The sequence below is a fragment of the Delphinus delphis genome, chromosome 5 (genome assembly GCF_949987515.2).
Source record: "Delphinus delphis chromosome 5, mDelDel1.2, whole genome shotgun sequence".
NCBI lineage: Eukaryota > Metazoa > Chordata > Mammalia > Artiodactyla > Delphinidae > Delphinus > Delphinus delphis.
The window spans coordinates 13,197,596-13,215,307 of record NC_082687.1 but is presented as its reverse complement, the minus strand read 5'-3'; the positions used below and the strand labels follow the sequence as shown (position 1 = coordinate 13,215,307).

Here is a 17,712-nt window from a genome sequence, read left to right as displayed (position 1 = left end):
AACCTCACCTATTCCATTTACATACTACACTCCAAGGCAACATATATTTCCATCCCTAGTTCACTGAATAAGCAACGAGTCATTGCTTAGGGTCCACTCAAAGTCATCTCTCTATGACTTTTCCTGATCCTCTACAGAAAGAAGGGATAATTTAATCACTGTGAATCAGACTGTGGTTCTACACTGCTTAATATCTTCCCTTATTATGAGTTACCACATTGTGGTAACTTGAGGATTATGCTTAGCTCAACTTTTTATTCTTTACGAATAAAACATAGTAGGTTCTCTCCTCTCACACTCATTTGTCATTGCTTTATTCTCTCCAAACCTGCTATGCTCCCAGAAAAGTCAAATAAAAAAAGAGAAATAAAGTGTAATTAATAACCATTGATAATTCTGTGCACTGTGAGAGTAAAATAGACCTAGGCAGGGGGAGGTGACCACAGGTTAAGTGTATGCCCTCATATCTAAAGGTTGGATTAAGGGAGCCTGGCCTATATCAAAAGTAGTTTCAAGTATCCATGACTAAAGAATGACTGATGGCTACGGCACTGTTTCAAGACCATAAAGAGGAGGAGGAATATTTTTAAAATGTGTACAAAGGACTAATACCACCTAATCGTCATCCAAAACTCCTTCTTTCAACACATATTTACTGAGGGCCTACTATACACCAGTCAGTCACTGTTCTGAGCAATGGGGATGGATAGATGAACAAGGTCTTTGCTCTTACAGATCTTATATTCTAATAAGGGAGACACGTATACATAATGCATTGTATATAGAAAAATACAGTACAGTTAAAGGGGGTAGGGGGGTGGTTGCTACTTCAGAGAGAGTGGTCAAGAAAAGACCTTCTAAAAAAGGGTAACATTTCACTAGGCCCTAATGGAACAAAGCAGAGTCACAAGCAGATATCAACAGAAAGCGTCTTGGAGGCAGATGGAAGAGCAAATGGGAAGAAGGAACGACTGAATGGGGTTTGGCATATTCAAGGAACAGTGTATCTGTGGCACAGTAACTGAAGGAGAGGGGTAGGAAATTAAATCTTAACTCATATTATGTAAAGTAATAGGATTAACTGAAAAAGAGTGATTACAGGTACTTTTAACCATATACAATTTCTGTCCTATAAGCTGACTTAGACCTTAAAACTATTTTAAATAAACAAATATAGCATCATCCCACAAAATAACAGAATAAGTTACTAATTGATGATAAAGAAAGTAAGGTCAATATTCATATCCCACTGACAATTTCCCAATGTCCATATCCAGTCTGATCTTAAATGCAACTTCAGTGTCTTGACCTCCGCACAGGCCCAATGCGCAATTCTGCATCTCCCTCCCCCATGCTAAGTTAAGCTGCGTTTGGTCTACTGCTAAATTGAGGGCAGGACCTTTGATTCTCATCTGAATTTTTAAAGGCATGACCAACGTCTTACAGTGGGTACTTCATACCTATTCTAATGTACAGAACTACCTTTTTTCCCTCAATCACTTAGACTAAAATTCTTGACATGCATTTTTATCTCACTCCTACACAACGACCTAATTGTAAAATCTTGCCCTTTCTTACTGTGATCTCTCATACCTCGTTCTTCTCTATCTGTACTGCCATCATTAAGTTTGGACTATGAGAGCTTCCTAAATGATTTCTCTCACTTTAAACTCTACCCTTTAACAATACATAGTACTCATGACTGCTAGGCTGATTGTTTTTACCAAACAAGATTCTTTCATCATTTTGCCCTTCTATTCTTGCATGGATCTACAATGTAAAGTCTCAACTTTGCCTTAGTTTTCAAGATTCTCAAAAATCCACAGGATCAATTAAATAATCTTTTCCAAAAGCAAAGCTCTCTATTCCTAGTAGGATGAACCCTCACCATTCCTGAAAAAAACCTGACTTCCATATTTCCAAGTGTCATCAAGACTGACCATACGATTTCTAAAGACAATCTCAATTTTAAGAGTAATTTACGTATGAAAAGTCCCAATAAAGAAAGATGGAGTGAAGTCTCCTTAGGAAAAAAAGAGGAAAGCAGAAAAACACCTTCTGATTAGAAAAAGGATTTACAATTTTCACATTACTAATATTGATAAATAACTAAAACATTTCATTGAATTCCAGTTTATAGAGTGCTTTTATTTTAGAGGTGAAAAAATTGTGGATCTCAGATAATCTAAGTGACTTGTCCAATGTCCCATTTAACTAAAACGAGAAGCAGAGGCTTCCAAGGACTCAAAATCCCATGCCTACACCCTGGCCTTCCCTGCCCTCTCTAACTACACAAGAAACAGATTAAAATATTTACTGTTAAAATATTAAAGTACCTGGATGTTTAGATATTAACCACAGCACGTTATGCAAACCAAATATCTGTTCAAAGAATGCACACAGGGATGTCACTCCAGTGCTTAAATCCTCCAGTGGTTTGAAATCAGGTAAGCTCAAAACTCTTCAGATAAACAAAGCCTTTCAAAATTTGACTTCTAATTACACCAAAGTATTTTAAAATATTCCTCTAATGATAACTTGTAGGGACTCTGCCCTCACTGCTACATTTAAGTAGAAGAGTAGCAAACAAAATGGGGATATCAAAGATGAAGACATATATTACCAATTTTGAAATTTAAAAGCTGCTTGTGAAATACTGAGTTTTGCACTAAAAAAAGGTATTACTGAATTAAACATTAAAATATAACTTGGAATTAGACTGCTTGGATTTGAGCTCTGGTTCTACGAACTTGCTAATAATTTAACCTCCCTGGGGCTCATTTCTGCAAAATGTGATAATAATATCTTATAAGCTTGTTGTACAAATTAAATGAGAGGATGTGAAGCACTCACCGCTATGCCTAAAACACGGTAAAAGATCATATATATTCTAATCACTAACTGTTCGAAGAACACAGATTAAGATGGGAATGCTAATTTCTGACTCCTTCTCAAATCCTACTGTTCCATAACAATTAACTGAAGAGGTTAAAAATGGTTCGTTCACAATGAAGAATACCAATTATTCATTTGCGCTTTGGAGAGCTCCAGGAAGTCAGGTGGTTGGCAAAATTTGTACGTCATCTGCTCTTCATTTGCTCATAGAGGCTGTGTTCAGGCACCCTGAATAAAGTCTAACTCACAGCAGATGATCAATATTTTTTGGAGAAATACTGGAATGAATGTAAACGTCTGGCAATAACATCCTCAAAGTCTATCATAGGACTGACTCACCTAGTTCTTCCTCCCTTAGCTACCACTCTGACCTAAATTCTGATTTTAGCTTCCATCATTGGGCCATAATCTAAGAACTCCCATAAAAGCGGAACAACTATGGAAGGATAATCAGTTGTAGGTACATGGTGCCTTTGGCAGTCCCAAAGCTGTATATAAAAGGGCATGGTGAAGGACAATGCATCAGTATGTATGACATCAAGCACAAAAATTAGAAGCTCTTCTGCCTTCTTAAAAAACAAAAAAGAAAACCCAAAAAAACAAACAAACGAAAAAACCTCTCTATCTCTTGATGCTGAATCAATTTGCAACACTGTAACTCACCTGTTTTTTCAGTTATATCTGAATCAGGGGTGCCTGCCCTGCTAACTTCCCCTTCAGCATTCTCCTCTTCAGCACTAAGAGAAATTGGTGAAGAAGGGCCAGGCAGGGAGGGTTGAGGGGTTGCTTCGGGCGCTTCCTCAATCTTATTCCTTTTCTCAAAGCGAAAACGGTCCAGGTTGAAAAGATTCATATTGGTAGAAACCACCACCTCGTGGGGATGGGAGCTTTAAATGAACTATCTGCAGGGAGAAAATAAAAAGAGAAAAAAGAGGCCATGAAATCAATATAAAATACAAAGCCACAGCAGTTCATTCCGAAGGCAATTAAGAGCACGCAAACATGCCAGTGGCTCAGGATGACTATCATGGCAGCGCCTCATTGTTAGGCCACAACAATCAGGTGGACAGTGGTATCCTTTTAAAATTTTCCATTGCTCTTTTCACTCCCCTTCGTTTCCCACCCCCCCACCCCGCCCCTCCTTCCTCGAACCACACGCTGACCCTCGTGCAACCTCCTCTTACCCCAGCACGCGCAGGCACGTTCCCCACGCTAACCCCCTGCGGGCGGCGCGCCCGCCCACAGTGAGAGGCTCCCTGCACTACGATGCTCCCTGCCTCGAAAAAGGACGTGCCAGGGCCCGTGCCTCGACACTGCGGGGACACAAAGGGGCCAAAGGAGGGGAGCGGCGGAGGCCGTGCTGGCGGGCACCCGCCCGGAAGTTGACGCGGCGCGATCCCAGCTGAGAGGAAGCTGATAGGATCAAGAAAACACAGGGAAGGTTCAGAAGTGGGGAGTGTTCTGCGGCACCTCTTTTAACGCTCGCTCGCTCGGTGTCACTCTTCCCTTGGTACTTACGGTCTTGCAGCCTCGGTGCCCTGTAACAAAGGTTGAAAAGCGAAAATAATTCCTGGCGTGGAGCGACGGTAGCCGGGCCGGGACCTTCTAAAACGGAACAGAGAAGCCTAATGAGCGCGTAGTGATGACGCAACACGCAGCCTAGGCTTTTCTCTTCCTCAGCGACTTGTAAGTGGAAAATGTCTAGGCGCGCGCTGTTGTCATGGTAGCCAATACCCGCCTCTTTGCCCTGGGAGCTTGCTTGCGGCCTGTTTCTTCAGGTTAGCCAGAAAGTTGTTAAATAAAACAATAATAAATAGCACAATGACAATATATAGCCTAATAATAATATTTAATATAATATAATCTATAATATTTACATAATATGTCGACAGTATAACACCATTGTTCTAAAGCCTTTACGTATAATCTCAAGAAGGCTGTTTTTATAAAATAAGGAAACTGAGGCCTGCAGATGTTAAGTAGTTAATTTGGTAAAGAGGAAAACCCAGGTATGTTGCGCTTCAAAGCGTATGAACTGCCTCCGCACTGTTGGCTGGATTGTTCCTAGAGTGGAATATGACAATTAATTCCGATATCTTAATGGAAATATTACGTTAAGAATATTTCCTCCCTTTGTTCTAACATTAAGCAGGCAATTTTCTGAGTCGTAATTTGATCCACTGGTTGGCATTTACCTTGAAGAAGAATTACTACAAGTCATTATTCTGACAAATACATTGGTCACTGTAAACTCAAATTAGCACTCTGTTTATAAATCAGTGTTTTGAATTGCAGAACACGAACCCACAATTTTATCACATGTGGGCACGCTTATAAAATTAAATGTATAGGCCCATAAAATTCAGGGTCAACGACTGAACAATTGGGATTTCCATTGTACCTATCTTTAATATCCCATGAAATGCCCTAGATTTATGCATGCATGTTAAATTATGTGATCAAAGGTTACATCAACTTATAAATAGTAAAGTATTTTTGGTGTTGAAAAATATTTGCTTTAAGATCTACTCCCTTAGCCACTTTCAAATATGCAATACAGTATGATTAACTGTAGTCACCATGCTGTACGTGTAATAGAAAAATAGGAATATTTGCTTTATATTCAGAAAGATCTAGCATTGAAAATGGATTCCATTAGCTGAATGACTTTGAGCAAATTGTATATAACATCTCTAAGTCTCACTTTCCCCATCTTTTAATTGTGGTTGATGATACTGTTGACCTCTTAGGGCAATTTTCTGCAGCAGTCCTAACTCCTTGACATTTTGTAGAGCTGGGACAAGAGTGGAAATGGAGACCCACATACCATATATCTAAATATTGAAACATTATAAATACAAGAGCTAACAAAATGTAAAATTATAATATGTTCGTTCTATCATCCTATTTTGAAAATGACCTGGAAAGCAAGGCTGAATTTAGAATTCCTATGTGTCAGAATGTGGGAGATTCAAAGAGCATTGGTTGGCACATGTGTCCTGCCTTCCCTGTGTCACCTCCTTCCACTTAGTTTGATACCATTGGAGGCCTTGTGTTCGTGCATATGGACACCCACCTCAAATGTCCAAGTCTGACCCTGCCTAGGGTTGGCATATTTTTAAAAATGTATGCTGTGTTAAATTTGAATTTTAGATAAACAACGAATACTTTTTTAGTATAATTATGTCCCATGCAATACTTGGAACTTATTCATACTAAACAGTTATGTGTTGTTTGTCTGAAATTCAAATTTAACAAAGTACCCTGTATTAAATTTGGCAAACCTACTCCCACCCCACTGCTCCATCACCTCTCTGACCTAGGGGCCTTTTTGCTGGGTCTAAGGATATAGATACTAGAAGCACTATTGGCCCTCAGCAGAAAAGACCTGGGGAAAAAATCACTGTTAGCCATTTTGGAGCCTTATGAGCAGAGAATTTTGAGAGCCAGGTACTCAAAAGCATTCCCCCCTGCGTCAGGAACTGACTTTATTATTTTAACAAACCTGTATGTTTATTTTAAGGAATAAAATATTCATTAGGTATGTGACTTTTGCTGAAGTTTTTGGTTCATTCTCACTGACTATGGTCATGGCTATTTAATTATTTTTTTATGTTTATTTTTTGTTTTTTTAAAACTTTTAAAAATTTTTAATTTAAGTATTGTTGATTTATAATGTGCATTAGTTTCTGGTGTACAGCAAAGTGGTTCAGTTATACGTATGTGTGTGTGTATTTATATATATATATTCTTTTTCAGATTCTTTTCCCTTATAGGTTATTACAAAATGTGGAGTATAGTTTTCTGTGCTATGCAGTAAGTCCTTGTTGGTTATCTATTTATATGTAGCTTTATATGTATATGTGTATATATATATATATATATATATATATATATAAAAAATGAAATATTACTCAGCCATAAAAAAGAATGAAAGTATGCCATTTACAGCAACATGGATGGACCTAGAGATTATCATACTAAGTAAAGTAAGCCAGACAGAGAAAGACAAATATCATATGATATCACTTACATGTGGAATCTAAAAAAAAAAATGATATGATACAAAAGAACTTATATATGAAACAGATCCACAGATGTAGAAAACACACTTATGGTTACCAAAGCGGAAAGATAGGGGGAGGGGTAAATTAGGAGTTTGGGATTAACGTATACATACTACTATCAAAAGCATTTTTTAAACATCAAGGCACAGGTTCTGAGTGAACATCTCCCTCACAGATTCCTTGTCCTTTGGGACTGGATGTAGCTGAAAAAGAGCCAAATTGAGCCCTGTAAAGCACTAGGTCCAGTCTAGGAAGCATTCTCTCCCAGTTCTAAGTGTGGGGTGGTTCTGCAGCATTCATTGACCTGGGAGAATTACAATGATGATCCAAGATTGGGAGTTTGATTGATGATGGATCAAAAGATTAAGAGAGTATATAACAAAGTAACACAGACTGCCATAACGAAATACCACAGAAAGGGTTGCTTGCACAGCAGAAGTTTATTTCCTTACAGCTCTGAAGGCTAGAAGTCCAGTTTCAAGGTGTTGGCAGTGTTGGTTTCTTCTGAAGATCATCATGAGGGAAGGATCTGCTCTAAGCCTCTCACTTTGGCTTATAGATGGCTGTCTTCTCCCCAACTTTACATAGTCTTCCGTCTGTACTTGTCTGTGTACAAGTTTCCTTTTTTAAGAAGGACACATCCTATTGGATTAGGGCCCACTTAATGACCATACTTTAACTTAATTACCTTTAGATAGGTTTAAAGAGCCTATCTCCAAGTGTAGTCACATTATGAGATACTGGGGGTTAGAATTTCAACATATGAATTTGGTGTGGGGGGAGGGGGATGGAGACACAATGTATCTCGTAACAGGCACAAGAGAGTGGAAGGACTCTCTATTTGGACCTGAAATCTTCTAGAATGATAGCAGGAGTTGGGGCTGAAAACCAGTCCTCTGATTTTTCTTCCTTCTGACCCTAAATATGGTCATTCTCCAAAGTTCAGTCCTTGGTCCTCTGCCTGTCTCACTCTGCTCTTTCCCAGAGTGGTCTGATTATGGTGGTGACTAATTTGTCAAATCTTACTCAAATATAGACTTAAAAGAAGTTAATCTTACTGTTTATAAATTATAACTCCGTAAACATAACAATTTAAAAAAAGTGACTGTAAACATTTAATTATTGATATGGAAGAAAAATTTGAAAACCACCTTCTCTCCTAGAATGCATAGGGAAAAAAACAAAGAGATGAAATCAATAAGATTTAAAGAAATGATAAATACAGGAGTCAGAAGACTGAGAAACAACCTTTGATTAATTAATATAATCAAAGAAAATGTCCAGAATAAATAACGAAAACTATAATAGAAAATGTTCAGGAGTTTTCATTAGTCTGCAAGTGAAAGAGTGCATTGGGTTCAAGACAGCAGCAATTAAAAGAGACTATCTACTAAAAATATCCTAAAGAATTCTTTTTTAATTTCAAGAATTAAAAACAACGTCTTGCAAGCATTTTTTTTTCCACCATAAACCCCCCCACAGCCTACAAAGGGACAAAAAAAATCAGTCAAAAACTTGTTCGTTAAACTAAATGCCTGAAGGTAATTATGCAATATCTACAAAGATTTGAGGGAAAAGATTGGGACTCAGTAATTTTCTAGATCTCATATATATTATTAATTTATGCAAGAAAAAAATTTCAAATTTTATTTCTTGGGAATACATCTTCCTTAAAATGTTCCTAAAGACATAAATCCAGCTGACAGGGTAAAAAAATGAAGGTTTCAAGAATGGACAATTCATGGTGTAAAAGTATTCTGTTAAGACTAAAGATAGTTAGGACTTAATAATTATAAATATGGTGTACTAGTCCACTTTTTGTTGCATAACCACTACAAAATTTTAGTTGCATAAAACAATAAGCTTGATTGGCTAATGTGGCTCAACTTCAGGCTACAATAACTGTTTGCACATAGTACATACTCAGTAAATACTTGTTGAGTGAGTTAAAGATAGTAATAATAACTAGACCAAATGTCTAAGCATACAGATAACGAGAAATAAATTTTAAAATAAGCTGAGTATCTTCAAAATGATACATGCTATGGAAGAACAACATGAACCAGAGTTTACAAATCTCAGGAAAGAGGTGACATACCTCAAGAAAGGAAGAGAAGTAAAAGAAAAAAAAAATTAGAAAGGTAGATTAAACTGGTTGTATCACGTAGATAAACAACATAACAGATAATGCCTTAAGAGAAATAGAGGGTGAAAAGGATTAAAAAAATTAAAACTAAAAATATAAAGGCAAAGATATTTCAAGAGAAAATAATAAATATTGAAGATAAACAAAGAAGATCCAACATAATTATAATTGAAGTCACTACAGAAGGAAGCCAAAGCAAAGGTGTGGAAGAAATAACTCAAAACTATAATTCAAAAAACATTTCCTGAAAATTACAAGGATTTGAAACTATGTATTGAAAGAGTACATCACTTACCTAAGAATATCAACCCGATGGCCAACACCAAGACATATTCTAGTAAAATTTAGACTTTAAAGAAAAATTTTAAATATTCCTTGAACATTTAGACAGAAGCAAGCAAGTGACCTATAAGGGAAAGAAAATTATATTATAGACACACTTTTAACAGCAAGTCTTCATGCCAGAAGAAAATGGAGTATTGTATTTAGGATGATCATGGAAATAAAATGTGACCCAAGAATTTTATATTCAGCAAAAGTGCCTTTCAAATATAAAGACACAGGTAAGCTATCAACGTCATGCCAGAACTCTGTGGATATTGCTCTCTTGAGCACTCCTGAAGAATCTATTAGAAAATGAGCTTCATAAAACCAAACTGTCAATAGAGACAATGAAGTGAGGACAGATATCAAGCACTAACTACATGGTTATTTATAGAACAAAGACAATATGAAGTTTCAAAGGCAAAGAGTATAGTATTTAATGGCTGTATGATCTGTCAATGCATACCTCTTAAAATGGGGAGAGAATGGTAGGAACATATGAAAAAAATACTTTCTTAGCTTTTTAGTAATTGTATTGCAGTAAGTGTGTTAGTATTAGACTGTTATGTGTATATTATTGGGTAAAGCAAATGAATAACTCTATCATTTCCTATTTCTTGGAGAACCAGAATCCTCAAGTAGAAGAAAGGAGCTAAATGTGTTAGAGGTTAGAGTGCAAATCCTAGAGTGCAGAGTGGTCCTTTATTTGAACTGAAAATATCTGTAGGAACTTATGAGGTTTGATACACACTATATATATATAAATCCATTGTATGTGGGTTTCCTATTTGTGTTCATTGGAAAGGCCTAGGAACTGATTAGGCTAATACATATCCCTACCTCCAAGACTGTGGTCTTGAAATATCATTTACCACTAAAGGAAACCAGGACTTTTTGGAAAAGGGACAGATTCCAGTCTGGGAGAGGAAATGTACAGAATGAGCCTGGAATGTATGTCTTCATATACCAAAAAGCAAGGAAATTATCAAAGACCACTAACATCATGTCAAAAAGATTCAAGAGTCAACTTGAAGAGGCTCCTACTACAGGCCAAAGATGGTGCAATTTGAACTTCAATAAGATATAAAAATTGCAATTATTTGAAAGCCATTAAATATGTTTAAATCTATGAGTTTTTTCTGATATTAAAAAATACTGGTTATCTTTAGAGAATGAAAGGAGACAATTATCATGAAAACTAAAAAGTATGGGAAAAGAATCATGCTTTTATCCTGCCTTTTCTCTATAAAGGTCTCTACTAAGTAATCAAATAATGATTGAAGGAAAGTGTCTCTTTATAAAAGTATTCGAACTAGTAAATGAGAAAGAAATGATAAAATTGAATCACTGCGTAAGCCTGGCCGAAATTTCCGACCTACAAAATCATAAGATATAATAAAATGGCTAACCACTAAATCTGAGGGTGGATTTGTTATGCAGTAATAGATAACTGGAACATATCCAAGCATTTTCCTACATTTTTGTCTCAAATGTACTGATTCTCTCAGTTAGAACTAAAAGATTCCTTATTTTCCCTTCTTAAAATGCCAAGATTCAGAAACTGTCTAGAAATCATAGGCTCATTTCTTATTCATCTCAAGTTTGGAGTAGCTGAGTCCAAAAGTCAACACTTGATAGATTTTGTTTACGTGTTGTCACATTTTTCTCTCTGCGTTCTTTGCCAGAAGAATTATTTCCCACAGTAGTATATAATTCTTCTTTCTCAGTAATGTAAATGAGATTAAAGGCACCTCTTCTTTAGAAATATATACTTAGTCATAGAAAGGCATTATCATTTCTAATTTGTATTAAAATGCTTTTTTTTTTTGGGGGGAGGGATAAAATATGGATCTTATTTGGTTTCATCTTAACTGCATTCGTTCTATCTACATTTTATTGCCCACTCATTGCTCCATGTCAGTTCAATTCTATTCTATTTGAACTTGAGATATACACGCAATATAATGCTAGGCACTTTCACTCAAAAACATTTTCCGATCTTGTCACCAGCTAAATTCTCTTCTTATGGATTTCAAGTTTCCTGTAATGAATTAGGGATTTTAAACTCCTATTTTTTTTTACAACTTTATTGGAGTATAATTGCTTTACAATGGTGTGCTAGTTTCTGCTTTATAACAAAGTGAATCAGTTATACATATACATATGTTCCCATATCTCCTCCCTCTTGCGTCTCCCTCCTTTCCACCCTCCCTATCCCACCCCTCCAGGTGGTCACAAAGCACCGAGCTGATCTCCCTGTGCTATGCGGCTGCTTCCCACTAAAATGCTTTTTATGATTCAACATGGTAGTTAAGATAAAGTTCCTAGAATACAGACCATAAAATAAAATTTTGTCAGCAGGACTACTCAAATGTGGTGACTAAGATGTCGGAAATAAATTATTGCTTCAGGGGTCCCTATGGGAATAGAATTTACCTTTTATATTGTTTTGTCTTTTTTTTGTTGTTGTTTACTTTGGTCGTGCTGTGTGGCATGCAGGATCTTAGTTCCCGACCAGAGATAGAATCTGTGCCCCCTGCAGTGGAAGCGAAGAGTCTTAACCACTGGACCACCAGGGAAGTCCCAGTATTCACCTTTTAAATTAAAATAAATATTTTTGTAGGGCTGCTGTGATGGTTAATCTTATGTGTCAGTTTGACTGGGCTAAAGATGCTCAGATAGCTGGTAAAACATTATTTCTGGGTGTGTCTGTGAGGGTCTTTCTGGAAGAAATTAGCATTTGAATTGGAAGACTGAGTAATGAAGATTGCCCTCGGCAATCATCCAATCCATTGAAGGTCTGCACCGAACAAAATGGTGGAAGAAAGGCCAATTCACTGTCTGCTTGAACTAGGACGTCCATCCTTTCTTTCTTTCTCACCTGTTCTTAGGCCTTCAGACTTGGGTCTTGGACTGGAACCACACCACCGGCTTTCCTGGACTTCCAGCTTGCAGAGGGACTTCTCAGCCTCCAAAATTGAGTGAGTCAATCTCTCATAGTAAATCTCTTCCTGTATACTTATATGTATATCCTATCATTTCTGTTTCTTCATAGAACTCTAATACAGCTGCCAAAATCCTGTTAATTACTTGTTAGTTTTGAAATGGGCTCAGTGAAAATGTTTGCTACAATCTTCAAATTTCTTCATTAAATAGGAGGAAAGGCTTTGTTGGAATTTTTTTTTCTTTATATTTACCAAAATAAAACTATGAAGCAATTTGAGGAAGGAGCAACCCTTCCAAATTTGAATTGAATTGAATAAGAAGCCAAACAGTGCTTCCCTGGTGGCGCAGTGGTTGAGAGTCCGCCTGCCGATGCAGGGGATGCGGGTTTGTGCCCCGGTCCCAAAGGATCCCGCATGCCGCGGAGCGGCTAGGCCCGTGAGCCGTGGCCTCTGGGCCTGCGCGTCCGAAGCCTGCTGCTCCGCGGCGGGAGAGGCCACGGCAGTGAGAGGCCCGCGTACCAAAAAGAAAAAAAAAAAAAAAAAAAGAAACCAAACAAAATAATAAACAGCAACAGCGATTAAAAATGGGATTTGCAAACCTGATATCTTAAAAACGTAAACCACACCTGGTTAGTAATGGAAACTTGTGTAAATTAACCTCCCACATGCAAATATGAAACGGAAAAGACAAGATGCCAAGTCATAAAACTAAATATATTTTTCTTCCTTGGTAACAGGAAAATAAGACAAATCTTACCACTTTGTAAGCAAATACTTCTTTTCCTAGATTAATCATTCTTAATTTGGGGAGGTGAAGGGGATGGTAATGAACCTCTTTTGAGAATCTGAGTTTTAAAAAACTATGGAATGCCTTCCAGAAAGCTGCATATGCACATGATGGATTGTACTTAATTTCAGGAGGTTCATGGACACCCTAGTACTCTGTGGTCTTCACATTAGGAAATTCTGTCAAAGAGGTCCTCAATCCTAATAACTCTGGAGGAATCCATGGTGATACCATCCCTGTATGTGCCTTTTAGAACATAAAACCTCTAGTAACTGCCATTACCAATTTAGGGGATTAAAAATATTGAGCATTTTCACCTTTTTGATAAGTACCTGCTATATTTTGTTAACTATCGTAATTGTTTTTCTGGAAAAAGGTAGGATTTAAATTCTAAATAAAGTACATAATGCTTGCTTTTCAGTAACTTCCCATTAAGGAGCAAAGCTCGTGTTGTAACTTTTCCTTACTTGATTATTTTCATCCTAATTTCTTCCTCTTCTTTTTTCTACTTATGCATGTCTTACAACTGTCAGGATACTCTCAACTGGAAATTGAGTTCACACACACATACACACAAGAGCTTACTTTTTCTGCCAGTGTCCTTGCAATTCAATTTCTTCGCAACACTCTATAATTGTTTTGTTGTTGTCCATACCCACAGTGTCAGGATGGTGCTTGATACTTTGAATCATTCAACTCACACATCCAAGTCCAAATTTTACCATATTTGTACTTGCAGCATCTCATTTTTGTTGTAGTAATTCTTACCTTGAAATTATCCTTTTATATTTGCCACTCTGCAGATGTCATGTCTCACAGTGTATCTAAGTCATACCAGATCATTGTAATCAATCCTGTACATATATTTTTTTCTGCTTGAATTGGTCTTTACAAAGAGATTCCAAAAAAAAAAAAGTTCTTTCCTTCAGCCATTTCAAATTCAATAAACATTAAACATAATTCAAAATTCTTCTTACTGCCACATCTACTTGGACTTAGTCAAAACATAGTTCTGGGAATAGATTACATGTTAATGTTTTACATTTTGGGGCAGTGTATGTTGTCTGTGGACTGTTCCTACTTAGGTATTTGATAATATTATAAATGCCTTACATCATACATGTCTGTATTCTTGAAAGTAGAAACTTTACTGAACCAAAAACATGGGCTTCAATAAATAGTCATGGATGATAGATTTATAGTCAGATATAATGGGGAAGATGAACTCTTCATAAGAAAGTAATAAAAATTACAAAGTCATTGTGAAATTAAAGACACCTGGGTTCAAATCCCATCTCTTTTGTTTACTAGCGGTGTGATATTCTCTCAATTTCCTTATCTGTTATATAGAGAAAATAGTACCCACACCAGAGGATTTCTGTGGATTAAATTTGAAATAATCCATGCTTAGGGCAGGAGCTGGCCAATAGTTAATACCAAGTAAATATTTATTATTTTTAGAGTGGAATTCATCTTACCTAATGGCTTAGGCTTCCAGTAAGCAAATTATGTGAAAGATAACTTTTAATTAAAATTATCCTTATAAATTCTATAAATTAGTCATAAATTATAGTGTACATAGATTTGTACATACTACATAACTCCCAGTAATTAATTAATCATTATTGTGTGCCTACTCTGTACCAAAGGACTATGAGAGGTGCTAGGAAATATGAGAATGAACAAGACTGATGTGATTCTTATATTTTTTCAGATAGCTTAAAGTCTGTCAGTGAGATAATTAACCATGAATTACAAAGTAGTATAGTATATGCTATGATAGTGAAAGTAAAGTATACAGTGCTAGAGGGGCTCTTATGATTTGTTGGAGAAAGCTAGGGAGAAGGTGACAGCTGAGTCCTGAAGGATGAGTACAAAAAACCAGTAAAGGAGATAAAGTGGTGACAAGGAGGGGAAAGGCTGAAGTCCTTTAGAGATCATATAAAGGAGTATGTACTTAATCCCCAGGGCAGAAGAAAGGATCAAAGGTTTTTAAGCAGTTGCAGTTAAGAAAGTTGACTCTGGTGTTTATAAACATTGAGCTGGAGTGCAGCAAGAATGAAGGCCTATCTTTACAAAAGAATGACCGCTAATAAATGTAGAGGAACGATAAAATTGTTAAACCACTACTTTGCAGACTTAAAATAATAATGTAGGCAAGAATCATTAATGGATAATGGCAAAATGAATGGGTGAAAGGTTGGTGAGGAATAGGATAGTCACAAGGTATTCAAGTTTTCATCCCACAGGTGATTTGCTAATTACAAAGGGAAGTTTGTATCCTTACAATGCAGAGATCTGGTGAACTTGACATTATGTGCCTCTTGACATAATGCAGTAGGTTGTAATGGGCTGCTGAATTGTGTCTCCCAAAAATTCATACGTTGACATCCTAACCGCTGGTATCTCAGAATGTTACTATATTTGGAGATAGGGATTTTAAAGATGTAATTAAGATAAAATGAAGTCATATGGGTGGACCCTAGACCAAGGAAGTGATGGGGTGGAGGTGGAGAAAACAGGATGGATTTTGAAACAAAATTATAAAATATAATTGGCAGGATTTGTTGATAGTTGGAGATGTAGTGGGCATTGGTGGTGGCAGGGGGAGGAGAATTCTGGGATAAACAATGACATTGATGTTGGTTCCCCTGAGATAGGGAACAAAGGAGGAGGAACTAGTTTGGGGGAAATGATGACATCAACTTTGGATAATGACAGCCATCGATCAGGATTTCTGGACCCACAAAGCTGTCATGATAACCACATCATGGTATAGACCTGCTTGAAAGGCCACTCATTTTTCCCTAGATGACATTTTAATGTAGTTCATAATTAATTATAAAATCAAGAACTATGCCAGGCACTTAAAATTACATTATACTTAACAATCATCACATAGTCCAATTAAATAATTATTTGGCGTATTTTTTCTTTGAGCCTTAGTTCCTCACTGTAAAACAGGGATAATACTTAGTCATGTTATAACAAATGTGAGGAAGCAGAAATTGTGTTGTATCCCAGGTGCCTACTATAATGGTCATGTTTATAATAAATGCTTAATAAATATATGCCAAATTGAACACAAATCTGAAATTTCCCAATGTTCACTCCTCATTCTACCAGTAGACAAGCTTGTGCTATGACCAGTTACAATAAAGTTACTGATTTTTTCAGGCTGTAAGTAAGAATTCAGGATAAAAATTGTGGAACATATTAAGATATATCAATTAATTTAATCTTGATTACATTCATGAAGATGTTATTTTTGCATCTTATAAATGAAGAATTTGGGAAAGATGAAATGGAAGTGACCTAGACCGTCTTTGCTGGTAGGAGGCAGAAGTAAGACTGGAAAACAGACATGGGCTGTTTTCTACTGCCCCACAGGTGCCGTAGAAAATGCTAAGTTAAAAATCTGAGCAAGAATAAATGAAACAACTGTGAATTTTATGTGATCCTAGACATTGCCCCAGCTCATGTACAATGACACTCTACCCAGGTTTCATGTTTCACTTTTAATTTTAGGTTTGTGCTTTTTCTGAGCAGAGAAATTCATGAGGGGTGAGATGGATGCTGTGTGTACACACCTGTATAGACACACACCACCTTTCACTGGTGATTAGAAGTAATAAACGTTTAAATTTATGTTCTAAGACAAATTTAAACTTAAGTCCTTATAGAGGGAAAGATAGGTTAGTAATCCATCACAACTCTAACTCAAAATCAGTTTAATTTGTTGTCAGTTACCACCATTTTAAAGGTATTTAAGGGTAACTCTCTAGATAGATACATAATCTTAAAACACGTATAAAAAGATCAGAAATCTAATGTGATAAAATACAGCATAGATAAAATATTTTATACGTTTTATAAGTTCAGAGTTTGGCTCCATTTGAAATTTGTATAGCACACCTGGTTTCTCCTCTTAATATCAATATAAGATACTTCTGAGACTGATTGGAAAAGCATTTTTGAGTTAGTGTACTAGGCAGGATTACTTTATTTTTATGATTTGTGAATGACTTGCACTATATAAGAATCAATAGCAAAGTTGTCTTTGAATGACAGAATTGACCAGTCACTTTTCTCTTTAGGCAAATTAGATAGAATAACTTAAGGAATTCCTAGAAGTGCCTCTGTTCAGAAATCTAATTGTCTTACCTATAATGCCCACCGTTCAGGTTTTATTTGTGCTAAGCATTGGCCTGGTTTAAGATGGTGCTTAAAAAAAGTAAGTACCCCTAGAAAGGAAATTAAATCTCAGGTAAATGCGTTATTGTGTTTGTCATTCATTCATGTTCACTGTCTTATTCCTGTATCATTTTTTAGAATGCATGTTTATTGAGGTATAATTTACATACAGTGAAATTCACTCCTTTTAGGTGTATTGTTTGATGAGTTTTGACAAATATATGTGGTCATATAACCACCACCACCACTAAGATATACATTTTCATCACCCCCAGAAGCTCCCTCTTGTCCTCCTGTTATCAGTCTTCACCCTCCTTCCCCAGGCCCTGCCAGCCACTGACTTAATTTCTCTCT

At 36.5% G+C, this 17,712-nt stretch overlaps 1 protein-coding gene and 1 long non-coding RNA gene across 6 annotated transcripts in view; one reads left to right on the top strand and one right to left on the bottom strand.

Moving 5' to 3' along the window:
- Positions 1–4,569, bottom strand: part of SMARCAD1 (SNF2 related chromatin remodeling ATPase with DExD box 1) — a 70,328-nt gene extending 65,759 nt beyond the window's left edge. For 2 of the 4 annotated variants that reach the window (XM_060011989.1, XM_060011991.1), the window contains exons 1-2: positions 4,080–4,193; positions 3,559–3,797 (exon numbers count right to left, since the gene is read on the bottom strand). In XM_060011989.1, coding sequence (XP_059867972.1) covers positions 3,559–3,748 — 190 coding nt within the window. In that variant the 5' untranslated portion in view covers positions 3,749–3,797; positions 4,080–4,193. Of the gene's footprint in view, positions 1–3,558; positions 3,798–4,079; positions 4,195–4,413 lie in introns of those variants that run through there. The other 2 variants (XM_060011990.1, XM_060011992.1) reach the window with 2 other exon arrangements.
- LOC132425744 (uncharacterized) overlaps positions 4,470–17,712 on the top strand; it is a 169,536-nt gene continuing 156,293 nt past the window's right edge. Inside the window, exons 1-2 of one of the 2 annotated variants that reach the window (XR_009519493.1) lie at positions 4,470–4,581; positions 12,324–12,413. This is a non-coding gene — a long non-coding RNA (uncharacterized lncRNA). Of the gene's footprint in view, positions 4,674–12,323; positions 12,414–17,712 lie in introns of both variants that reach the window. The other variant, XR_009519494.1, reaches the window with a different exon arrangement.